The 17,111-nt window shown below is 39.0% G+C and overlaps 1 protein-coding gene across 13 annotated transcripts in view; it reads right to left on the minus strand.

Annotated features, from left to right (window-relative positions):
• DOP1A (DOP1 leucine zipper like protein A) overlaps positions 1 to 17,111 on the minus strand; it is a 62,157-nt gene that overhangs the window by 1,963 nt on the left and 43,083 nt on the right. For 9 of the 13 annotated variants that reach the window (XM_014266297.3, XM_014266298.3, XM_005485940.4 and 6 more), the window contains 17 exons: positions 16,318 to 16,500; positions 15,905 to 16,030; positions 15,441 to 15,575; positions 15,067 to 15,122; positions 14,480 to 14,584; positions 13,722 to 13,788; positions 12,837 to 12,981; positions 12,514 to 12,593; positions 11,859 to 11,968; positions 11,547 to 11,696; positions 10,235 to 10,296; positions 9,504 to 9,656; positions 8,153 to 8,289; positions 6,806 to 6,861; positions 5,745 to 5,909; positions 4,665 to 4,794; positions 2,688 to 2,747 (listed from right to left, as the gene is read on the minus strand). In XM_014266297.3, coding sequence (XP_014121772.2) covers positions 2,688 to 2,747; positions 4,665 to 4,794; positions 5,745 to 5,909; positions 6,806 to 6,861; positions 8,153 to 8,289; positions 9,504 to 9,656; positions 10,235 to 10,296; positions 11,547 to 11,696; positions 11,859 to 11,968; positions 12,514 to 12,593; positions 12,837 to 12,981; positions 13,722 to 13,788; positions 14,480 to 14,584; positions 15,067 to 15,122; positions 15,441 to 15,575; positions 15,905 to 16,030; positions 16,318 to 16,500 — 1,920 coding nt within the window. Of the gene's footprint in view, position 1; positions 1,686 to 2,687; positions 2,748 to 4,664; positions 4,795 to 5,744; positions 5,910 to 6,805; positions 6,862 to 8,152; positions 8,290 to 9,503; positions 9,657 to 10,234; positions 10,297 to 11,546; positions 11,697 to 11,858; positions 11,969 to 12,513; positions 12,594 to 12,836; positions 12,982 to 13,721; positions 13,789 to 14,479; positions 14,585 to 15,066; positions 15,123 to 15,440; positions 15,576 to 15,904; positions 16,031 to 16,317; positions 16,501 to 17,111 lie in introns of those variants that run through there. The other 4 variants (XM_014266301.3, XM_074538316.1, XM_005485941.4 and 1 more) reach the window with 2 other exon arrangements.

Consider the following 17,111-nt stretch of genomic DNA (forward strand, 5'->3'; position numbering starts at 1 on the left):
ACAAGACATTAAAAGCACAGGTGAAAACGAAAGACTAATGTATAATATAGTACTTTTCTAAAGTCCAAAACCATTTGTCCTGTCCACAAAAGACACCAATGCTGAAGGGGAGCTTCTAAAGCAGATCCTCTGCTCCCCCTCACCATGCCCTGCAGAGGCAGTGGTTGGGAGTGTTCAGGTGGCAGTCAGCTGATGCTCACAGAAGAGTCACAGTGAGCATTCGAGTCCAACACCTCAGCCCAGGGCTGTCCCAAAGCAAGGCAGCCCCTGTGGAGCTGCTCCCAGGCAGCACAAATGGCCCAAGCTGGTGACAGCTGAAGTTGTGAGCTCCTTCAGCTGCTTTCCAAAGCAGACTCCTCTCTGGTGACACACACTCACTTCACCAGCTGATACTGCCAGCATCAGTGATGATAAACCCCAGAGGAGGTTAAAATAGATCCAAAGCATTTTCACTTTGCAGCTTGAGATCAGAGTTTTGGGAAGGCCAAAAAGCAGTGCTATTATTAGTATCACAAATAACACACACACAGACATTCTGAGAAACACTTGAAGTTGTTCTCAAAGGAAAATGGCTCAGTTACTCATTGTGTATTCTCAGAAGAACTCAGTTATTGTGTTCCTTCCAATTCATGGGGGGAATGTCAAAGGAAAGAATTTCAGGAACCCCACAGGTGAAGGCAGCAGTCACACACCAGATGCCCAGCAGCAGCAGCACACTGCTGTAACCCTGCTTAGGGCTGCCTTGAATATCTGCATATGAAGTACCTGAGCAGCAACATCCAGGTTCCTTAACAGTTCTTCCCTATTTTCGTTATCTCTGAGTCAAAAACTGTCCGGTTTTCGGCTGTTTGGAGGGCCTGGAAAGGCCTGGAGTGGCCTTGGGGCAGCCCGCGTATCAAAGGACGAGAAGAGGCTTCAGTTCTTCTTTCGGTCTCTATGTTTATTAATTGTTTATCTAAAAGATTTTCTTTCAGCCCGACAGAGGTCTGCTCAGCAGCCAGCCATGAGCACACTGTCTCGCCCTCCGGACAGTCACCTATCTTTATACCCAAAGTTACGTGTACAATATTTATCATTTTTCCCCAATACCTTTTATTCTTATTGTCCGGTGCACTTTTAGTAATGACCAATCCCAAAGTGCCACATCACCACAGAAGATGGAGGAGGAGAAGAAGAAGGAGGACAGGACATGCCCCAATTCCTCCATCTTACTTCTCTAAACCCCCCTGTACATAAATCCTAAACCCTGTGTCTCACCCTCTAATTAACTAATCCCTTCACCACTCACCCTGGTGAAATCCTCCTATCCTCATACAGGTGTCGTCTCCCGTGTAGGGTCAAAGTCCAGCCACCAGACACTTCTGGCAACATTCCAGGACTCCCGAGCCCCCCAAGGGTGGTCTCGGTGACTCGGCACCTCAGTCCTGAGGTGCTGAGATCCCACAAAAAACCATACTCCAATCTAGACACTAAGGTACTATCACCACTAGGAACACCTTGTTTGTTCTGTTACTGACAAACCAGTACAGAGAGCTTCTACCATGAAGAAGAATTCCAGCAGTACTGGATTTTATTCTGCAAGGAAGGAGAAAAGAAGCACAAAAGGCCTCACCAAGAAGAGCCACTTGTGGATCCACCCCTGTTCCACTGTCCTGGTAGCACCTGTGGCTGAGGCAGGGGGTCCACTTGGTAATGAAAGAAGAATGAAGGGGAAAGGACAGCAGTGGAAGCAGAGGATAAGGTAAGGATCACTGATTGCACAGCCTTTGAGCAAATAGATTTTCTTTTCGAAACATGATACTTAAACAAATACAGGTTTTGCCCTTTAAATGAAGCAACTGTCCTGCAATTGAGAAGCCTACACGGCATCCATTTTGCAAACCCCAATTAGGTTTAAATTCAGTATGAATGTATCTGGTGGCTTGGCTCCCTGGCACAGGAGACCACTATTTGAGCTTTACAAGTCTTCTGAAAAGAAAGGCTCACACCAAACCACAGCAATGGGAAGACTAAATTTCCAATATAAAAGGAGTTGTTGATGCGACCTTCTTTAAATGAAGCTACTAAGTTTTAGAGTTTCTCCTTAAAAAACTTATAATTGTATTAAGGAGGAGAATTTTCTTCCATACTGTTTCTGTACAATGCTTAGCATTACCCAGTGGTGACAGGATGTGTCCCCAGCACGCAGCAAGTGTCAGTGTCACACAGCAGCCAACCAAATGGGGTGCATGTGCAAATTCCAGCTCTGAGCAATGAAACCTGTCCAAGCCATTGCCTCATGGCAGTATCAGCTAAGCAAACACCATTAATCTCATGGATGCTTAAAACAACAGTTAATTTGATGGAGACCAACCAGGGATTGTGTGTTTCACACCTGCAGTTTGACAAAAATGATTTTACAATTTAATTTTATAGTGATTTGCAATCATAATTCTTCTTAGAACTACCATCAGCTCTTTGCAATATATTTTGTACAGGAAACCAAATTTAAAGCTTTTCATTTTTTTAAATTAAAGTTATCTATAAAAATAAGGGTTCTTATACCTCAAAATTCTCTCAGCTTTTTTCTATTAAAATCTGATTTCTCTTAGTTCTTACTGAATGCTAAATAGTGCCCAGGGCCTTGAGGTGATGGTATTATTATGGCAAGCTTGTTTCACAACTCAAGCATCAAAGGCCACCCTCACCTGATGCTTGGCCATCTCCATTCCCTCCAAAACCACCGTCTTAAAGTCCTCCTGTTTGTCCTGTGGAAGGAAAGAGGAGAACTTTCAGACTGCATTTCAAATATGAGAAGAATACTCTGCCGTGAAGGCCGTGCAGTTGCTTGGTTGGGTGCTGTGCTTCAGCTAGAAACATCACCCACCCCAACAAATCTGTGATCCAGAAATGGCAGACTCAAGCTAGAGTGGCCAAGATACTACTAGAGAAAACCAGCACTGCCAGTTTGTGCCTCTTTATTTCCAGCACTGTCAAAGGAGGTTTTTAAGCACATTTCCCTCAGATAACAGAGCTTGAGCAACACCATACTACATGAATCTAAACATGAGTCAGAATGCTCTGAAGGAAAATAAGGATCCACTCAATTTTTGTAGTTATTTTCTAAGAAAACCCCACAGCTATATGTAATAGTATTCTCCTCTGCATAAAGAGGAAATGGCCTGAAATCAATATTCATTATCTTGTGTTTATCTCATCATTATACACCTACCTATGGTTCAGTGTGCAACTGCTGCCATGACTAAGGGGTTCCAGAAATTCCAAGAAGTTTTCTGAATTGTTGAAGCATACTGTGGGAGTCCTGGCTTCAGGCACCTATCTCAGCATACAGTACTTACCAGCAGCATGTATATTTATAAATCACACATGATATATAAATTCATGCACAGAGATTACTTGGAGTGTGAAAACTTTCTAACAGATACTACATTGAACAGCAGGGTTAGAGGCTATGCCTGCCTGAGGAGCAGGCAGTTAAGACTCATTCCTCCTTTATACATGCAAGAAGAGAAATTTAGTCTCATCTTCATGGTTCAAAAATTGATAAAATGCAAAATGCAGATATGCTTCAGCCACTAGTTTTATCCCCCATAATTGTGAGCCTCGCTTCAATAGCTCAGATCTGCCTGCCACTAAGTGATCCCTAAATTTAATGTAGCCACTTGTATCTCAGTTCCAGTGAGTTCCTTTACTCACTGAAGGCATCAGAGACTGTAAATGCAGTAGCTACAGCAAGCTGCCACTGTTACACACCCGACAAAGCCATCAACACAGAGAAACCTGAGAATAAAACTTCAAAACTTTCGGCCATATGGCTTTGCACTTCCTCCCTGCTTCCCTGGCTCACCCATCAACATTTCTGAGTGAACTGCTCCCAGGGGGCTCTGTCCTCACAGCAGGAGCAGCAAAAATATCTGACAGCTCTTACTTGGTGGCAGCAGAAGGGATCTCCCTGGGACAGGGCTTGGCCAGCTTCCATTGGCTTCATCAGCAGATCAGGCCTCCAACCCCACAAACTGGGGTTTAATAAATCCCATGCACCAACATAATGAAAACCCTCATTCTGTTCCCACTCTACCAACTGTGCAGCCAAGATTTCCCCAGAACTGTTCCTCTTTCTTCCTTTCAACACACCCCTAGCCTCTGCTCAGTCTCAACACTCTTATTTCTGTCATGTTTAAGAATGCAACAGTTTTTTTAAATTTTTGATTTTTATTAACAAAACTGGTTTTCTACTTCAAAAAAGTAGGTAATCAGACTAGTATCTACATATATGACTGGCTATCTGACAGTGATTTTATGTTAAGTGTTTATGTTATTATCAGATAATAAAGCATATTTTACTTTTTATTTAAATAATACTTTTAATTTAGAAATGCAAAGTCAGTGATCATAATACTTTTGACCATAGCAGGTTATAAATTTTTCTGTGGTTTGTTTGATTCACTCTGGGGCTTTTTTGTTTGTTTGTTTTCTATACTTACATGTGTTTTTTGCCTGATGTTGACTTGAGATTCCTCCAGCTGGAATCTCCTACACCAGAAAAAATCCTTTCCATTCTTTATTGTTAAAAAAAATTAAGATATTCAAACGCAAACACTGCTGTGTGTTACTGTACATGAAACCTTTCAGTGAAAAGCAAAAGCAAAAAGCACCATCCATACCTTTGCTTTTTTCCGCAGCAGCTTTGCCAGGCGCACCACATAGGGCTTGAATTCCCTCTGGTGTGTTCCTTGCCTTCGGACTTCCAAGCCTGAATCATCTGATGCTTCTGGGATAAAAGCCCAGCGATACCTGCCATGAGATAACACAAGCAGATGTTATCCATACTGAACATGCAGGCTTTTTGAGCAATCAAAAATATGAGTGGATGAGGAAATCTGGTGAAGTATCAGAGAAAGAGAGAGGAAAAAAGAAACCCAAGTCAACCCTCAAAAGAAAAAATAAATGAAAAAAATGTTCAATATTAGATTTAGAAATACTACAGGGCACAATCTGACACAGTGTGCACAAATCCTTCCAGTCTCCAACCAACATGAGTGTCTTTTAAACTGCAGGATAATTAGGGATGACCAAATGTGTACAGAGCTGTGCCAGGACAGCAGCCCTCACACTGTCACCAGTGTGCAGTGTGAAGGAAGAGGCACAATACTTCCTTTTGTCCTTCGTGGCCTCTCATTCCCAGGATCTCCAGCAAATGCCAGTTGTTTTGCATTCATTTTTTTCCCAATGGAACAGGATTGCAGAGGCACTGAGGAAGCAGTTTGTACCCACTACTGACCAATAAAAACCTATGGGATCCCCTTTCTGTGAAGGTTTGTTGCCACAGTTTCCAGACAGACTGTGCAGGAGCAATTTAAGCAAGTCATGCTGAGATGATATGCAGTGCTCTGATTTCATGCATTACTCACTGAGATGGGTGGGTGTATTTTGAGTTCTTAGGCATTACTGCAACTAAGAACTTTAAAAACAAAATACTTGAATAAATCACTACTACTAATGATCTCTCAAGTGTGGCAAATCTCTTGCCATGGGCTAAATCAAACCAGCTTGAACTAATTTGATATGCAGCATCATTTCCCCTGGGGGCCACTCAGATACTTGATGGAGTGAAGTATGGGCTGCCCTGGCTGAAGTCCAAAGAAAGAAGAGAAACAGAAAACCAAACACTTTTATATGCTAAAATTTTACCTAAAGACATGGAAAAACATCCAAAAATTTAAATGACAACGTTTTCTACTCACATCTGAAATTGAGGCAGGTTTTCAGATGGTAAAGCTAGAGCCAAGTCCAGAAATTTGCAAGCAGACAAATACAGGTTCAGCCACCTCTGGCTGTTGTAGGATGTGGAAAAACCATTGCCACCTGTGTAAGTTGTCTCCAAACCAGCAGCAGATGGGCCAGAAGTTCTAAAATATATTATAGAAGGGAAGTGAGTCAGAACAACCTTCTGCCATATTGAAAACTTTATTTTTCTTACTTGCCTTTACACACAACTCTTTATTTACCAGCATTATCCTGAATTCATAAATTGAATCCCAACACAAGTCTGTGCCATGAGTGCAGTTCTGTATGCATATATACAAATATATATATATTATACTTATATGTGATAAAATGGCAGTGTATAATGAATGTGTTGCACTGTATCTTCTTCCCAGATATTCAAATTATGAGGAAGTTTAAAATTGTCAGTCATGTTGCTATTACTTGATTTGAAGGAAAAACTCTCCAAAAAACAAAACAAAACAAAAAACTAGGAAAAAAGTGAGCAAAACTTGGGCAAATAACTCTGGCTCATTTGAGAAATCTGCCTCTCCTCCTGGAATGACTGAAATTGGATCACACTGTATAGAAAATAGAGGAGATAAAAATGGATAATAAAACAAGAAAAATTATCAATCTCACTTACCTAATAAGAGAAGGAACTATGCTTTCATTTAGATAAAGAAAAAGGTGCATCAGTCTTATTTAGAATAAGTGTATGACACAGAAAAGGTGTAAGTCATGCCACACAATTTAATTGCAGCAGCTGTGCATTTTAGTCTGGCAGACATTGTAAGAACTCAGACACTTGTTTTTTATAATTTCCCTTAGTGATTTATGATCAATCTGACAGCACAACTTCTTTTGCTTTGTCCTGAGCAGTCTGTCCCTGGTACTGCAGACTGAACTAGCCTTTACTTGTCCTTCTCATTTGAGCTCAACAGCTCTAATACAAATTATTTTAAAGAATTACTCCACTCCCCATTAGCATACCAAGGAATTTTTACAAAGTTAAACAAGCAGAAGTTCATACATTTACCTGGAAATGTCTTCATCAGCAGTGAGCTCCTGTTCCATCAGTAAAAACACTTGCACCTGAAGATCAAATGCTACATTTCAATATCATTTTCACTGGACTGTGACTCGGGAAAGCCTGAGTAATAAGCCTTAGACAAATAGTTTGGAGCTTTACTTCCTTTCCTGTATGAGTGGACAGCAGCACCTTAAAGCTCTTTCATCCCTTATATATAACCTGAATAACACAAAGACCACAAGGAATTGTCTCTTTTATGGGCAGGAAAGCTCTCAAAGGCTAATCTCCTCCACTACCTAGACAGACAGCAAGAAACTAAATGAGAATAAAGGACTGTTTAATGGAGCAGGTCAGGCTCAGGGGTGGATTCCCAGAAGCACCACAGTCCTGCTAACTGAAAGTAGTTCCAAGACTGTGGCAACTTGTGTAAAGGCCTGGGCACAGCACATGAGTCAGACGACTACACTGAGTAGAATGGGTTTTCTAGTATTTATACTATTGACAGGCTTAAAATTAAATACATCTATTGCTAAAACAACACACTTTAAAATCTTTTATACAGCTTTCCTCCTTCTATTGCTTGGATCTGAGGTTATTCAGGGGCTACATTAGGCACCTGCAGATTGAAAATATAATAAATCACAGCAATGATTCTGGTTTGCTTTCTCAGTTATTCAGTCCCTTGGGAGTTCCTTGAATAGCTCCTTGAATGGATGACAGCATGCACCAACCACTCTTCTCCATTCCCACTGCCAAAGCTGAAACCCAAAAGAGTGTGTCAAACAGCCAACACAGGAGATTCTGCAGGCAGAAACTCTGGAAACAGTTATTTTCACTGTTTTGTTATGAAGAGTAAAATGAGAAAGAAGAAATCTGAGCCAAGCCTTGTATAAATCTAGTTACAACATTTAGTCACAATGTGAACTGAATGATCATCAACTGCCAATAAAACATTGATTCTGACTCCGATACATGGATTCTCATCCCCATTGCTGGAAGATGAATGACCAGGAAAATAGAAACAGGGAACACTGAAAAAGAAGAGCAGGAGTGGGAGTGGAGGAGAGGGTACACATACTAAGCAGAAATTGAAGCAGGATTCAGTTGGGAAGAATGAGGGCAAATGCAAATTTAATTCAGGAGACAGCTGAAACAGTCTAATCTAACAGATACTAAATTTCATCACAAAAACCAGACATCAGGACTATGAAAATAAGACAGCTTTCAGTTTGTGGCCATTGCACATTTATTTGCACAATCTCTAGAAAAGATTTTATTAAAAATCTTGAGGAGGAGTGAGGTTGTCTCTCAGATGTGCACCATTCTAAATAATGACTGACACCTGCAACTCACCAGTTCAGTGATCATGGTTGGCCAAAGTGAGGTAAGGTGCTGTGGAGACATTCTTAAAAGTAATACTCTGAAAAACAGGAACACTTGGGAATGAAGGGTGGGCACCTGTGGCAACCGGAGACTTTCTACCAGCCTTTCTGAAACAAAAAGCCAAGAAGGATCCCTCAGTTCAGAATAATTCCAATGAGAATTTTCTCCTTCTCTCCTTTACTCTAAATGTTAACTTTAAGTACCTGCCATGGTACTGTTCCAGTACTTTACTAGTTTTATTCTGTCAACATAAAGAAATAACCACTCCACCAAAGAAGGAACAAAATAGAGAAACCTCTAAAGAGTGCAGTTGCCTATTTTGGGTAGGTTCTCTACATAAATGCAATAGTGCATCTGGGAACTTTGCTTATCTTATGCAGAGTTTCACCCATTACAACAGGAGGAGTTAACAGATTCCAAACAATACAAAATCAGCCTGAACAACTGGGATGTATTATTGTTATTAAAACACTGCACCATCATAACACTTGAGAAATTACAAAGGGATGATATGGTTTTATTGAATTATGATCACCTCTATATACAGAGACAAAATGAAATTTTTCAGTCAAACCAACAAACATGCATGTTGCAGTTCAGACCAGTAAAATCATCTTATTCCATGAACATAGTAATCTCAGTTACTGACTCAACTGGAAATTTAAAAAACAAAAAACCCCAACCAACAAACCAAAAAATTTTACAAAAAAATCGATTCCAGAACAAATGAAATAAAAAAGTTGCTGCAAATGATATTCCATATAGAAGAAGAGACCAAAGTGACTCTTTGGTGCCATGAAAAAAAGATACATTTAAAAGCTGCTGCTAGCTATTAGCATCATCTTAAAGAGAAGATCCAAGCAGTTCCCATTCTTACTCACTTAAGGTAAAGGCTCATTGTAAGAAATAAACTTCAATGACAGATAAACTGAACTGAGGAAAAAACACCAGCAAAAGAAGTCAAGAATTCAAAATGTCAAGGTCAGTTTTCCTATTTCTCCCTAATTGATCGGTTTTTGTACCTCAGATGTTCATGTCAACACATATTGTGCAGGTATCCAAGGATATTGATCAAGGGATAAAATGACAGATCAGAGAAATTATCTGGATTAAAATCAGCTGGCAACCACAAAACCTGCGTATCTTGTAGTCATTTAAGACTGAAAACCTTTTAACCAAAAGCTGCAGAAACTTTGTTTCAGCTATGGAAACAGTATCACACACTGATCTTGCAGAACAAAAAATTTAGCCTGCTGTTACTGTCACACAGGCATTGCACAGCTAACAGGAAGGAGTCCCTCAATGATACATATTTACTGACCTTGTATGTCGGGCAGGTATTTCTGGTACTGGTCGATCTCGCTGCTAAAAATGGCGAAGGCGAGTCTCTTGAGGAGCATGGCGCGCTGCTCCAGCTCCGCCTCTCTGTTAGCAAACAGATTGAGGGAGCTGCTCTGGGCCACGGCCACTCGTGCTGAAAGAGAACAGGGAGAGTGCAGCCAAGAGCTGATGAATTTCCCTTCTGCACAAATAACTCTTTCTTTGCAATACTGGGGTTTGAAAGCGGGTGTTAAGATGATGTATGGTTTGCAATTTGAATCCGTAACTAGAAATTCAAAATAAAAGCTGAGGGAACCCTGTAAGCATACACAATAATGGCTCGGTTTAGGGGCTTTTGGGAAAGAGTTTAGCCATTTTTTAAAAATAAAATTTGCATGTATTGATGCTCAAAAAATTATGAAGTGCAAAATAAATTTTTTTAAGCAGTTAGTGTCAGATCTTCAAACCCAAACCAACCAAAAACCACCCCCACCCACTCTGCTTAATCAGGTTAGCCCTACAGGCAAAATTCACTGTGTGCCAGGATGGTATCAAATTCTCTCACTTTGGGTTATTTATGGAGCTCCAGAAATGAATGGTCAATGAAAACACGAAAAACACTGAATAAATCAAATTGGAGGAAATGTTGAGCAAGTGTTCTCTTTAAGACACTTATTTTTCATTTATTTAATGTTTATACTGCAGAGAAGTCACCGCTACATCAATACTTACTCATCAAATCTCTGAACGTGGTTTTGTCATGTGTCATCAAATTATCCATAATAGCTCTCCAACTAAAAGAGAAAAATCATACACAAATCAGAAAAGCAAGAAAAAAGCGAGAATTTTCAGGAACATTTGCAATTTTTTTCTGCTCTTTCCATTTAGGCTAAAGCTGCCAATCCAAGCTCTCTGCCTCATAAGGTACCATTTACTCGGTGTTACTTGATCTGAAACTGTGTTTCTTGAACCCCCTTCTCCAAGAAAATAAGGGATGCCATTCAGAGGGACTCTGACAGTTTTAAGAAGTGGGTCCATGCAAACCTCATGATGTATGAGGCCAAGTGCAAGGTCCTGCAGAATGGTCAGAGCAACTCCCAGCACAAATACTGGCTGGGCACAAAATGAAATCTGAGAACAGCTCTGAGAAGAAGGACTTGTGGCTGATGGTGGATGAAGATGAAAAACTGAATTTTATCTGCCAATGTGTGCTCACAGCCCAGAAGGGCAACTGCATCCAGGTTTGCACCAAGAGATCAAGGGAGGTGATTCTGCTTGTCTATTCTGCTCTGGTAAGACCCCACTTGGAGTATTGCATCCAGCACTGGGACCCCCAGCATAAGAAGGATGAGGACTCCTTTGAAGAGGTCCATGGGAGGACCACAAAGATGATCAGAGGGCTGGAGCACCTCTCCTATAAAGACAGGCTGAGAGTTGGGCTGTTCAGACTGGTAAAGAGAAGGCTTCAGGGAGATCTTCTAACAACTTTCCAGTACCTAAAGAGCCTCCAGAAAGCTGAAAGTGACTTTTCACAAGGGCATGGAGTGATAGGACAAGAGGGAATTACTTTTAAAGTAAAGTAATCCCACTTTTAAAGAGGACAGATTTAGATACTTGGAAGGAATTCTTTATTGTGAGGGTCATGATATCCTGGCACAGGTTGCCTGGTGAAGCTGTGGACGCCCCATCCCTTGAAGTGCTCAAGGCCAGGTTGGATGGGGTTTTGAGCAACCTGATCTAGTGGAAGGTGTCCCTGCCCATGGCAGGTGTATTAGAACTAACCCATCTGCAAGGTCTCTGGCAATGCAAATCATTCAATGTTTCTACAAAATGCTAACCACGTTTTCCTTACAATTTTTTTAAATTTTAAGAAAATTATTTTAAAAAATAGATTTGTGTATAGATATTTCATGTGGTAACCTAAACCACAGAAAATCTCTATTTCTCTCTGTAAAGATCTATTGGGAAATTTTAGTCTGTATGTTAATGGAATACATAAAATTTGTAAGGGCCATCGGTATAAACAAGGAGAATAAAGTCTTACTGGTTAACACAGGAAGCATCCATCTGGAAGAAACTGGAATCCATAAAGAGGTCAAAGGCTTCCTTTTTCCATGCTCTCCTTGTATACTGATATCCACTAAGACTGCTCAGTAACTGGACACAAGCTCGATAGCTGGATGCATTGTGAGCACTAAACAAAGAAAAAGTCACATAAATCAATTTTGAAATGTTGCTCTATAGAAATTTTGATAGACATCTAATCCTTATCATGCCTGTTTCAACTTAAGTGCCACCATTCAAAATTTCTACTGGCTGTAGGCATCTTCTACATCAATTCAAGAAACTAAAATACCTGTGATTACGGAGGTAGGGCACAACATAGTGCATAATATTTACAAGCAAAGGAATAACTCTCTCTTTTTCATCACTATAGAAAACCATGTCCAGGAGATGAGCCAAAACCTATAAAATGAGAGGAAGATATGTTATAATGCATTCTTAAATTGCTTTTTACATGCCATTCAACATTTTTTTTTTGTGGATGTAATGTTTTTACTGAACATTCAAGTTTATGATAGAAGTGATCACATTTCAGGTACCATGCAAAATCCAGAGTATAAAGATTCCATCATTTTTATAACACATTAAGGTGTTAGAAGCACAGAAGAACAAACTCCTGATTAAAGCACTCTAGAGAATAAACTACAAACAAAGAAAGAATTTGAAGACTGACTGCAATTATCAGTAGTAACTAAGATGAAGCACAAAGATAAACACACAAAGCTTACCATCAAAAAAAGCTGGCTATACTATACATCTGAAAGGCCATGCTTTATACCTCATCCATCTATATGGGTTAGTAACAAACTTTTATGTGATAAGACCCAGAGTCCATTCACATCACTGTTTCCCATTAAATCTCCTTCTGCAAGCTTCTAGTCCAAAGCTTTTCACAATATAGAAGTGTATTAAAAGACACTAGTCATTATCTCCAAGGAAACATTTACCTCAGAAAGTAAGGTCAACGCATGGACACTATAAACAGATGGAGTTATATTTGAAGTTTCCATTGCTGGAGACAGCATATCTAAATGAAGATAATAATAATAATAAAAAAACCGTCCAAAGTTAGTTTTCTCAGGCCATTATTTAACTTACAGCATATTTTAAAAAAATGTATTTTGAAGATGCACAAGCTTTCCAGACACATTAGTGCTAGACCAATACTGAAGAATTTTACATACATTCAAATATAGCAAAGCTGTTGTCTTCATTAATTTTAGCATGAAAACTAATGTTTTATTTCAAATAAAGATGAAAATGGACCTACCTTCAACATCTGATTCTAAGTTGTTTCCATCAACCATAATCTTGGGGGAAGGCTTAACCTCTAAGTTTCGTCTTAGCCAAGTGGTCTGTTCTAAGGAAGACCCAGCAATTGCCCCAATGGCATCCACTATCTTGTGTGTTACATCCTGGTAGAAAAAAAACCCCAAGCATTTTAAGAACTTTGTGCAGAAGGGCTGTATTCATTGTCCTGACATGTAGAAAATCCATATAACCAAATATAGAATTGCTTTCAAATAATTTCTATATTATCAGTTATTAATATCGTCACAGAAAATGAGAGCTTTTTCAAAAAATTGTAAATATAAGGAGAAGCTAATTAAGAATAGTTTCATACTACAGAACTGATATCAAATACCTCTAGTACATTCAAGCATCCAGTTCCAACCCCACTGCCATGGACATGGACACCTTACACTAAACCAACTGTTCAGAACCTCATCAAAGTGACCTTAAACAATTCTAGTGACAGCAACTGCAACTTCTCTGGGTAAGCAGTTCCAGGGCCTCACCACCTTCACGGTACAGATTTTTTTCCTAATATCTAATCTGAATCTAATCTCACTTTGAAGCCATTCCTGCTTGTCCTGTCACTGCATGTTCTTGTAAACAGTCCCTCTCCATCTTTCTTGTGGCTTCCTCCAGGTACTGGAAGCCTTCCCTTTTCCAGGCTGAACAAGCAAAATTCTTCCAGCCTTTTCTCTTAAGAGAGGTTGCTCTAATCAACTTGGTGGCCCTCCTCTGGACTTGCTCCAAGAGGTCAGTGCTGGGAACTGGATGATCTTTAAGGCCCTTTCCAACCCAGGTCTCTGATTCTATGATTTATTGTTCAGTTATTTTAAAAAGACACATACAACAAATTTCTTACCTGTAGATCTCTTTGATCTTTCTTATTCTCCAGACTTGGGTTTTTCATGATGAACTCATTAAGAACACTGAAAAAATACAGAAGTTGAATATGGATTTTCTTCTCATAATACATTATTCAGCAGTTTTCAGAGTTAGGACAAATCTGAAGACATTTATTTGTGCAATATTTAATTACTAAACCCACAGGGATTGCTACTTATCAATATTCCAGGAAACATCTTTATAAGTTCCTTAAGTTAATTTTTATCATAAGAGTTTACCAAGAACAGGTTTTACTTGATTATATACAAAAATATCTTCAGAGACAGTTTACTAGGGAAGATAAACTCAAAATATTGAAGAAAATGGTCCTTGAAGCATTATACAGAAAATATATTCAAAGTTATATTTCTAACAGTCCACAAACTGTTTCCATGATGAGAATTCAGCCCACTCTAGTGGGCTTCAAATACCTAAGAAATAGTCATTGTTGTTGTTTTTTAGGAAAAATCAGAAACTTACATCTGTTGCTTAAAGAGCCCGAATCACTGAAATAATCATTAAGGTGAGGTTGTGGCTTATATCATACTATAATATAAAATTTAATACATGTAGCCATTCCTCAGAGAAGAAACTAATTTGATAAGACCCACCGAACTCAGGCAATAACTCTATGAGTCAAAAGTAAGAGACAGATTTAGAAACTAACACTTCAGAATAATTTCACACACCTACATTTGAGCATATTTGAAAATTGCAAATATCAGGAGCACTTACCCAAGTATGAGAAACTGTCCTGGGGCTGGAAGACCAACCTGTATGGAATCCTTTAACAGAAGCAGCAGCGCTGCCCAGCTGTCTACTAAGCTGGTCACTGGAATCCTAAGGGAGAGAGCAGCAATCTCAATGATGAGAACTTCACCTCCCTCAGGTATTCCCCCAATTTCTTTTTACATCACATCTCTGCTGTCAGGTATTTGAATGAACAGCCTGACAGCTTCTTTTAATACGAGGTTGCTGTATCAATTCATTAAGACACAGTTGAAGGTAGAAGAACAGCATTCTTAAAAGATGCTTTTCATTACAAAGCTGGAATGGCATGAATGAGTTACAGCACAATTAAGATCATCTTTCTTTGGGCAGATTACCTGCAGGATTTTTAGGTGGAGGAAGAAAGGTGATGCAGTACTATGGAACTCACAAAATAAACCATCTTTTTAAACAAACCTACAGATCAAACCCATTCTTTCTTCACTATTTATATTACACAGACTATTGATCATCCTATGACAAAAAGATGTAAAATATTCAAGTTGATTATCTGTTTCCCGATGACAGAAGTAAAATTGAGTTTGTTTTCTCACCTTTGAGTATAAGCATAGAAAAACTGCAACATGCAGACTTCCAGTGAAAGATGCTTCTAGAAAAAGATATGAAACCTGTGTTATCAGAAAGAAGTGGAGATTTTTTCCCCTCACCAGGGTAAAATTGACAATGCTATAATGTTACTGCAATGCCTAAACATATAGCCTAAACATATAATTTAATAGAACACTAAAAATGCCCTTTCTGACATCCCTCTGTAAAGTTATACTTCTTTTCATTTATCTCTTAGATATAGTGAAAATGTTCCCATTGTGCTGCTCAGCTTTGTCAATGAAGTACCCATATCATGAGTGTTCTAAGCTGCTTCAAGAGGACATCATATAAATCAACAGGATCTGTAGAGTTTCCATACCTTGTCCTTTGCTATGGCTGGAGGCTGCTTCAGAACTTCTTTCACTGTCTGTATGACAGTCTCTGTTCTCATAACGCTGATAGAGCGAACCAGCTCAACCAGCAGAAGCTGTTCTTCACATGCTGTAGGAATAACCTAAAAGAACCAGATGTACGTCACAGATTATCATCACAAACAATGGCTATGCCAAAACTTAGGCAGTTGTCCTCATGGGATTGAAATTTTATCACTTCACAGTTCATCTAGAGACCTGGTATCACCTACTCTTCCCCTGAAGAATTCAGGAAGATTATCCCATTCTAAAGTGGTACCTCCCTGACAGAACAGTTGCTAATTAGAAATGCAAATATTGTCCATACTTCATCGTCTTTTTTCACTAAAATGTTTGAATTTTCTTCTTCCTAACACTAAATCACTTGGAAATATTAGCACTATTTGAAGTGACCACTGTAATATAAACGTACCTTTGTCCTTGAAGTATTTTTGTTTTGCCTCCTTTCATTCCATACAAATGCAATAGCAGCCATGAAGTGAACACCATGATTCATTGAAATTGGACCCAAAAGTTCCAGAATCTGTTGCCTCAAATTCTGAAATATGAAAGCAGAACACATACCCTTTTAGATAAGCACCTTAGCATTATTTTCAAAATCTTTTCCCTGCAGAAAGCAAAGAGGTGACATATTGCACTGAACTGATAAATTTTAGTTTAAAACCATATTCAATATTCATTTATAAAAGCCTATTTTTTGTGGTGAGTGAGTAGATGAGGACAAAGGCATAAAAATTCAATTTAGATTTAAGGGAAGAGGATTGAAATTATTTTGATGAAGATACTAACAAACAATTTAAATTATATTATCCCTGATGTTCTGACCTTAGTTGACCCAAGGTTAATAGTGGTGATGGATGCAGCAGCAGCAGCAGTAGTTTTCTCTGAAGAATCTGCAAGGTGCAGGATGCTCCAGAGTAAAGTCACAGAAGACATGATCATATGCAAGATAGAGAGGATTCCATTACGTGCTTCAACCAAATGCTTCTGATCTACATTAACCAAAAGCTAGTGGGAGAGAAGGGGAGAGGAGAGAGAGAAGAACATAAACAGCATATTTAAAACAGAGAAAAATTTGACTTACCTAACATGGGAGCTTTCAACCTTAACTCTTTTTCATAATTTTTTCAATAATTCTTAAAATATGTACAGCTTTGAGACTTTTAAAATAATAAAGAAACTATTGATTGAGTTGTGCAACATCAAATGTATTCTGAACATGGGAGGCCTCACGTCTACAGCAGTCAATTTTGTATCCTCTGTCTATACCTTTGCAAAACAATTATTTCAGAATTTTAAGTCTAGCTAGTACTCTAGGCAAAGTTATTTATTTACATAAGCAAACCCCACTTTCAGTCACTTTTACATGAATGGAAAGTAAAGGGGTGTAAGAATGGTGAAAAAGCACAAAAACAAGATTACTGAGAAAAAGGGCAAAAGTGTCTCATGGAATCTGGACCAAATTCTTAACAGACACTACGCTCAGAATATCAGAACTAAAAATACTGCTTGACTAAAAAGAAAAATTGTAAATATACAGAAGGAACAGAAGGATAATGTTTAGACATATTGCAAGGTGAACACAACAAAGGCAGCTCTATAAAGTGGAATTTTAAAGG

The sequence above is a fragment of the Zonotrichia albicollis genome, chromosome 3 (genome assembly GCF_047830755.1).
Source record: "Zonotrichia albicollis isolate bZonAlb1 chromosome 3, bZonAlb1.hap1, whole genome shotgun sequence".
Lineage (NCBI taxonomy): Eukaryota > Metazoa > Chordata > Aves > Passeriformes > Passerellidae > Zonotrichia > Zonotrichia albicollis.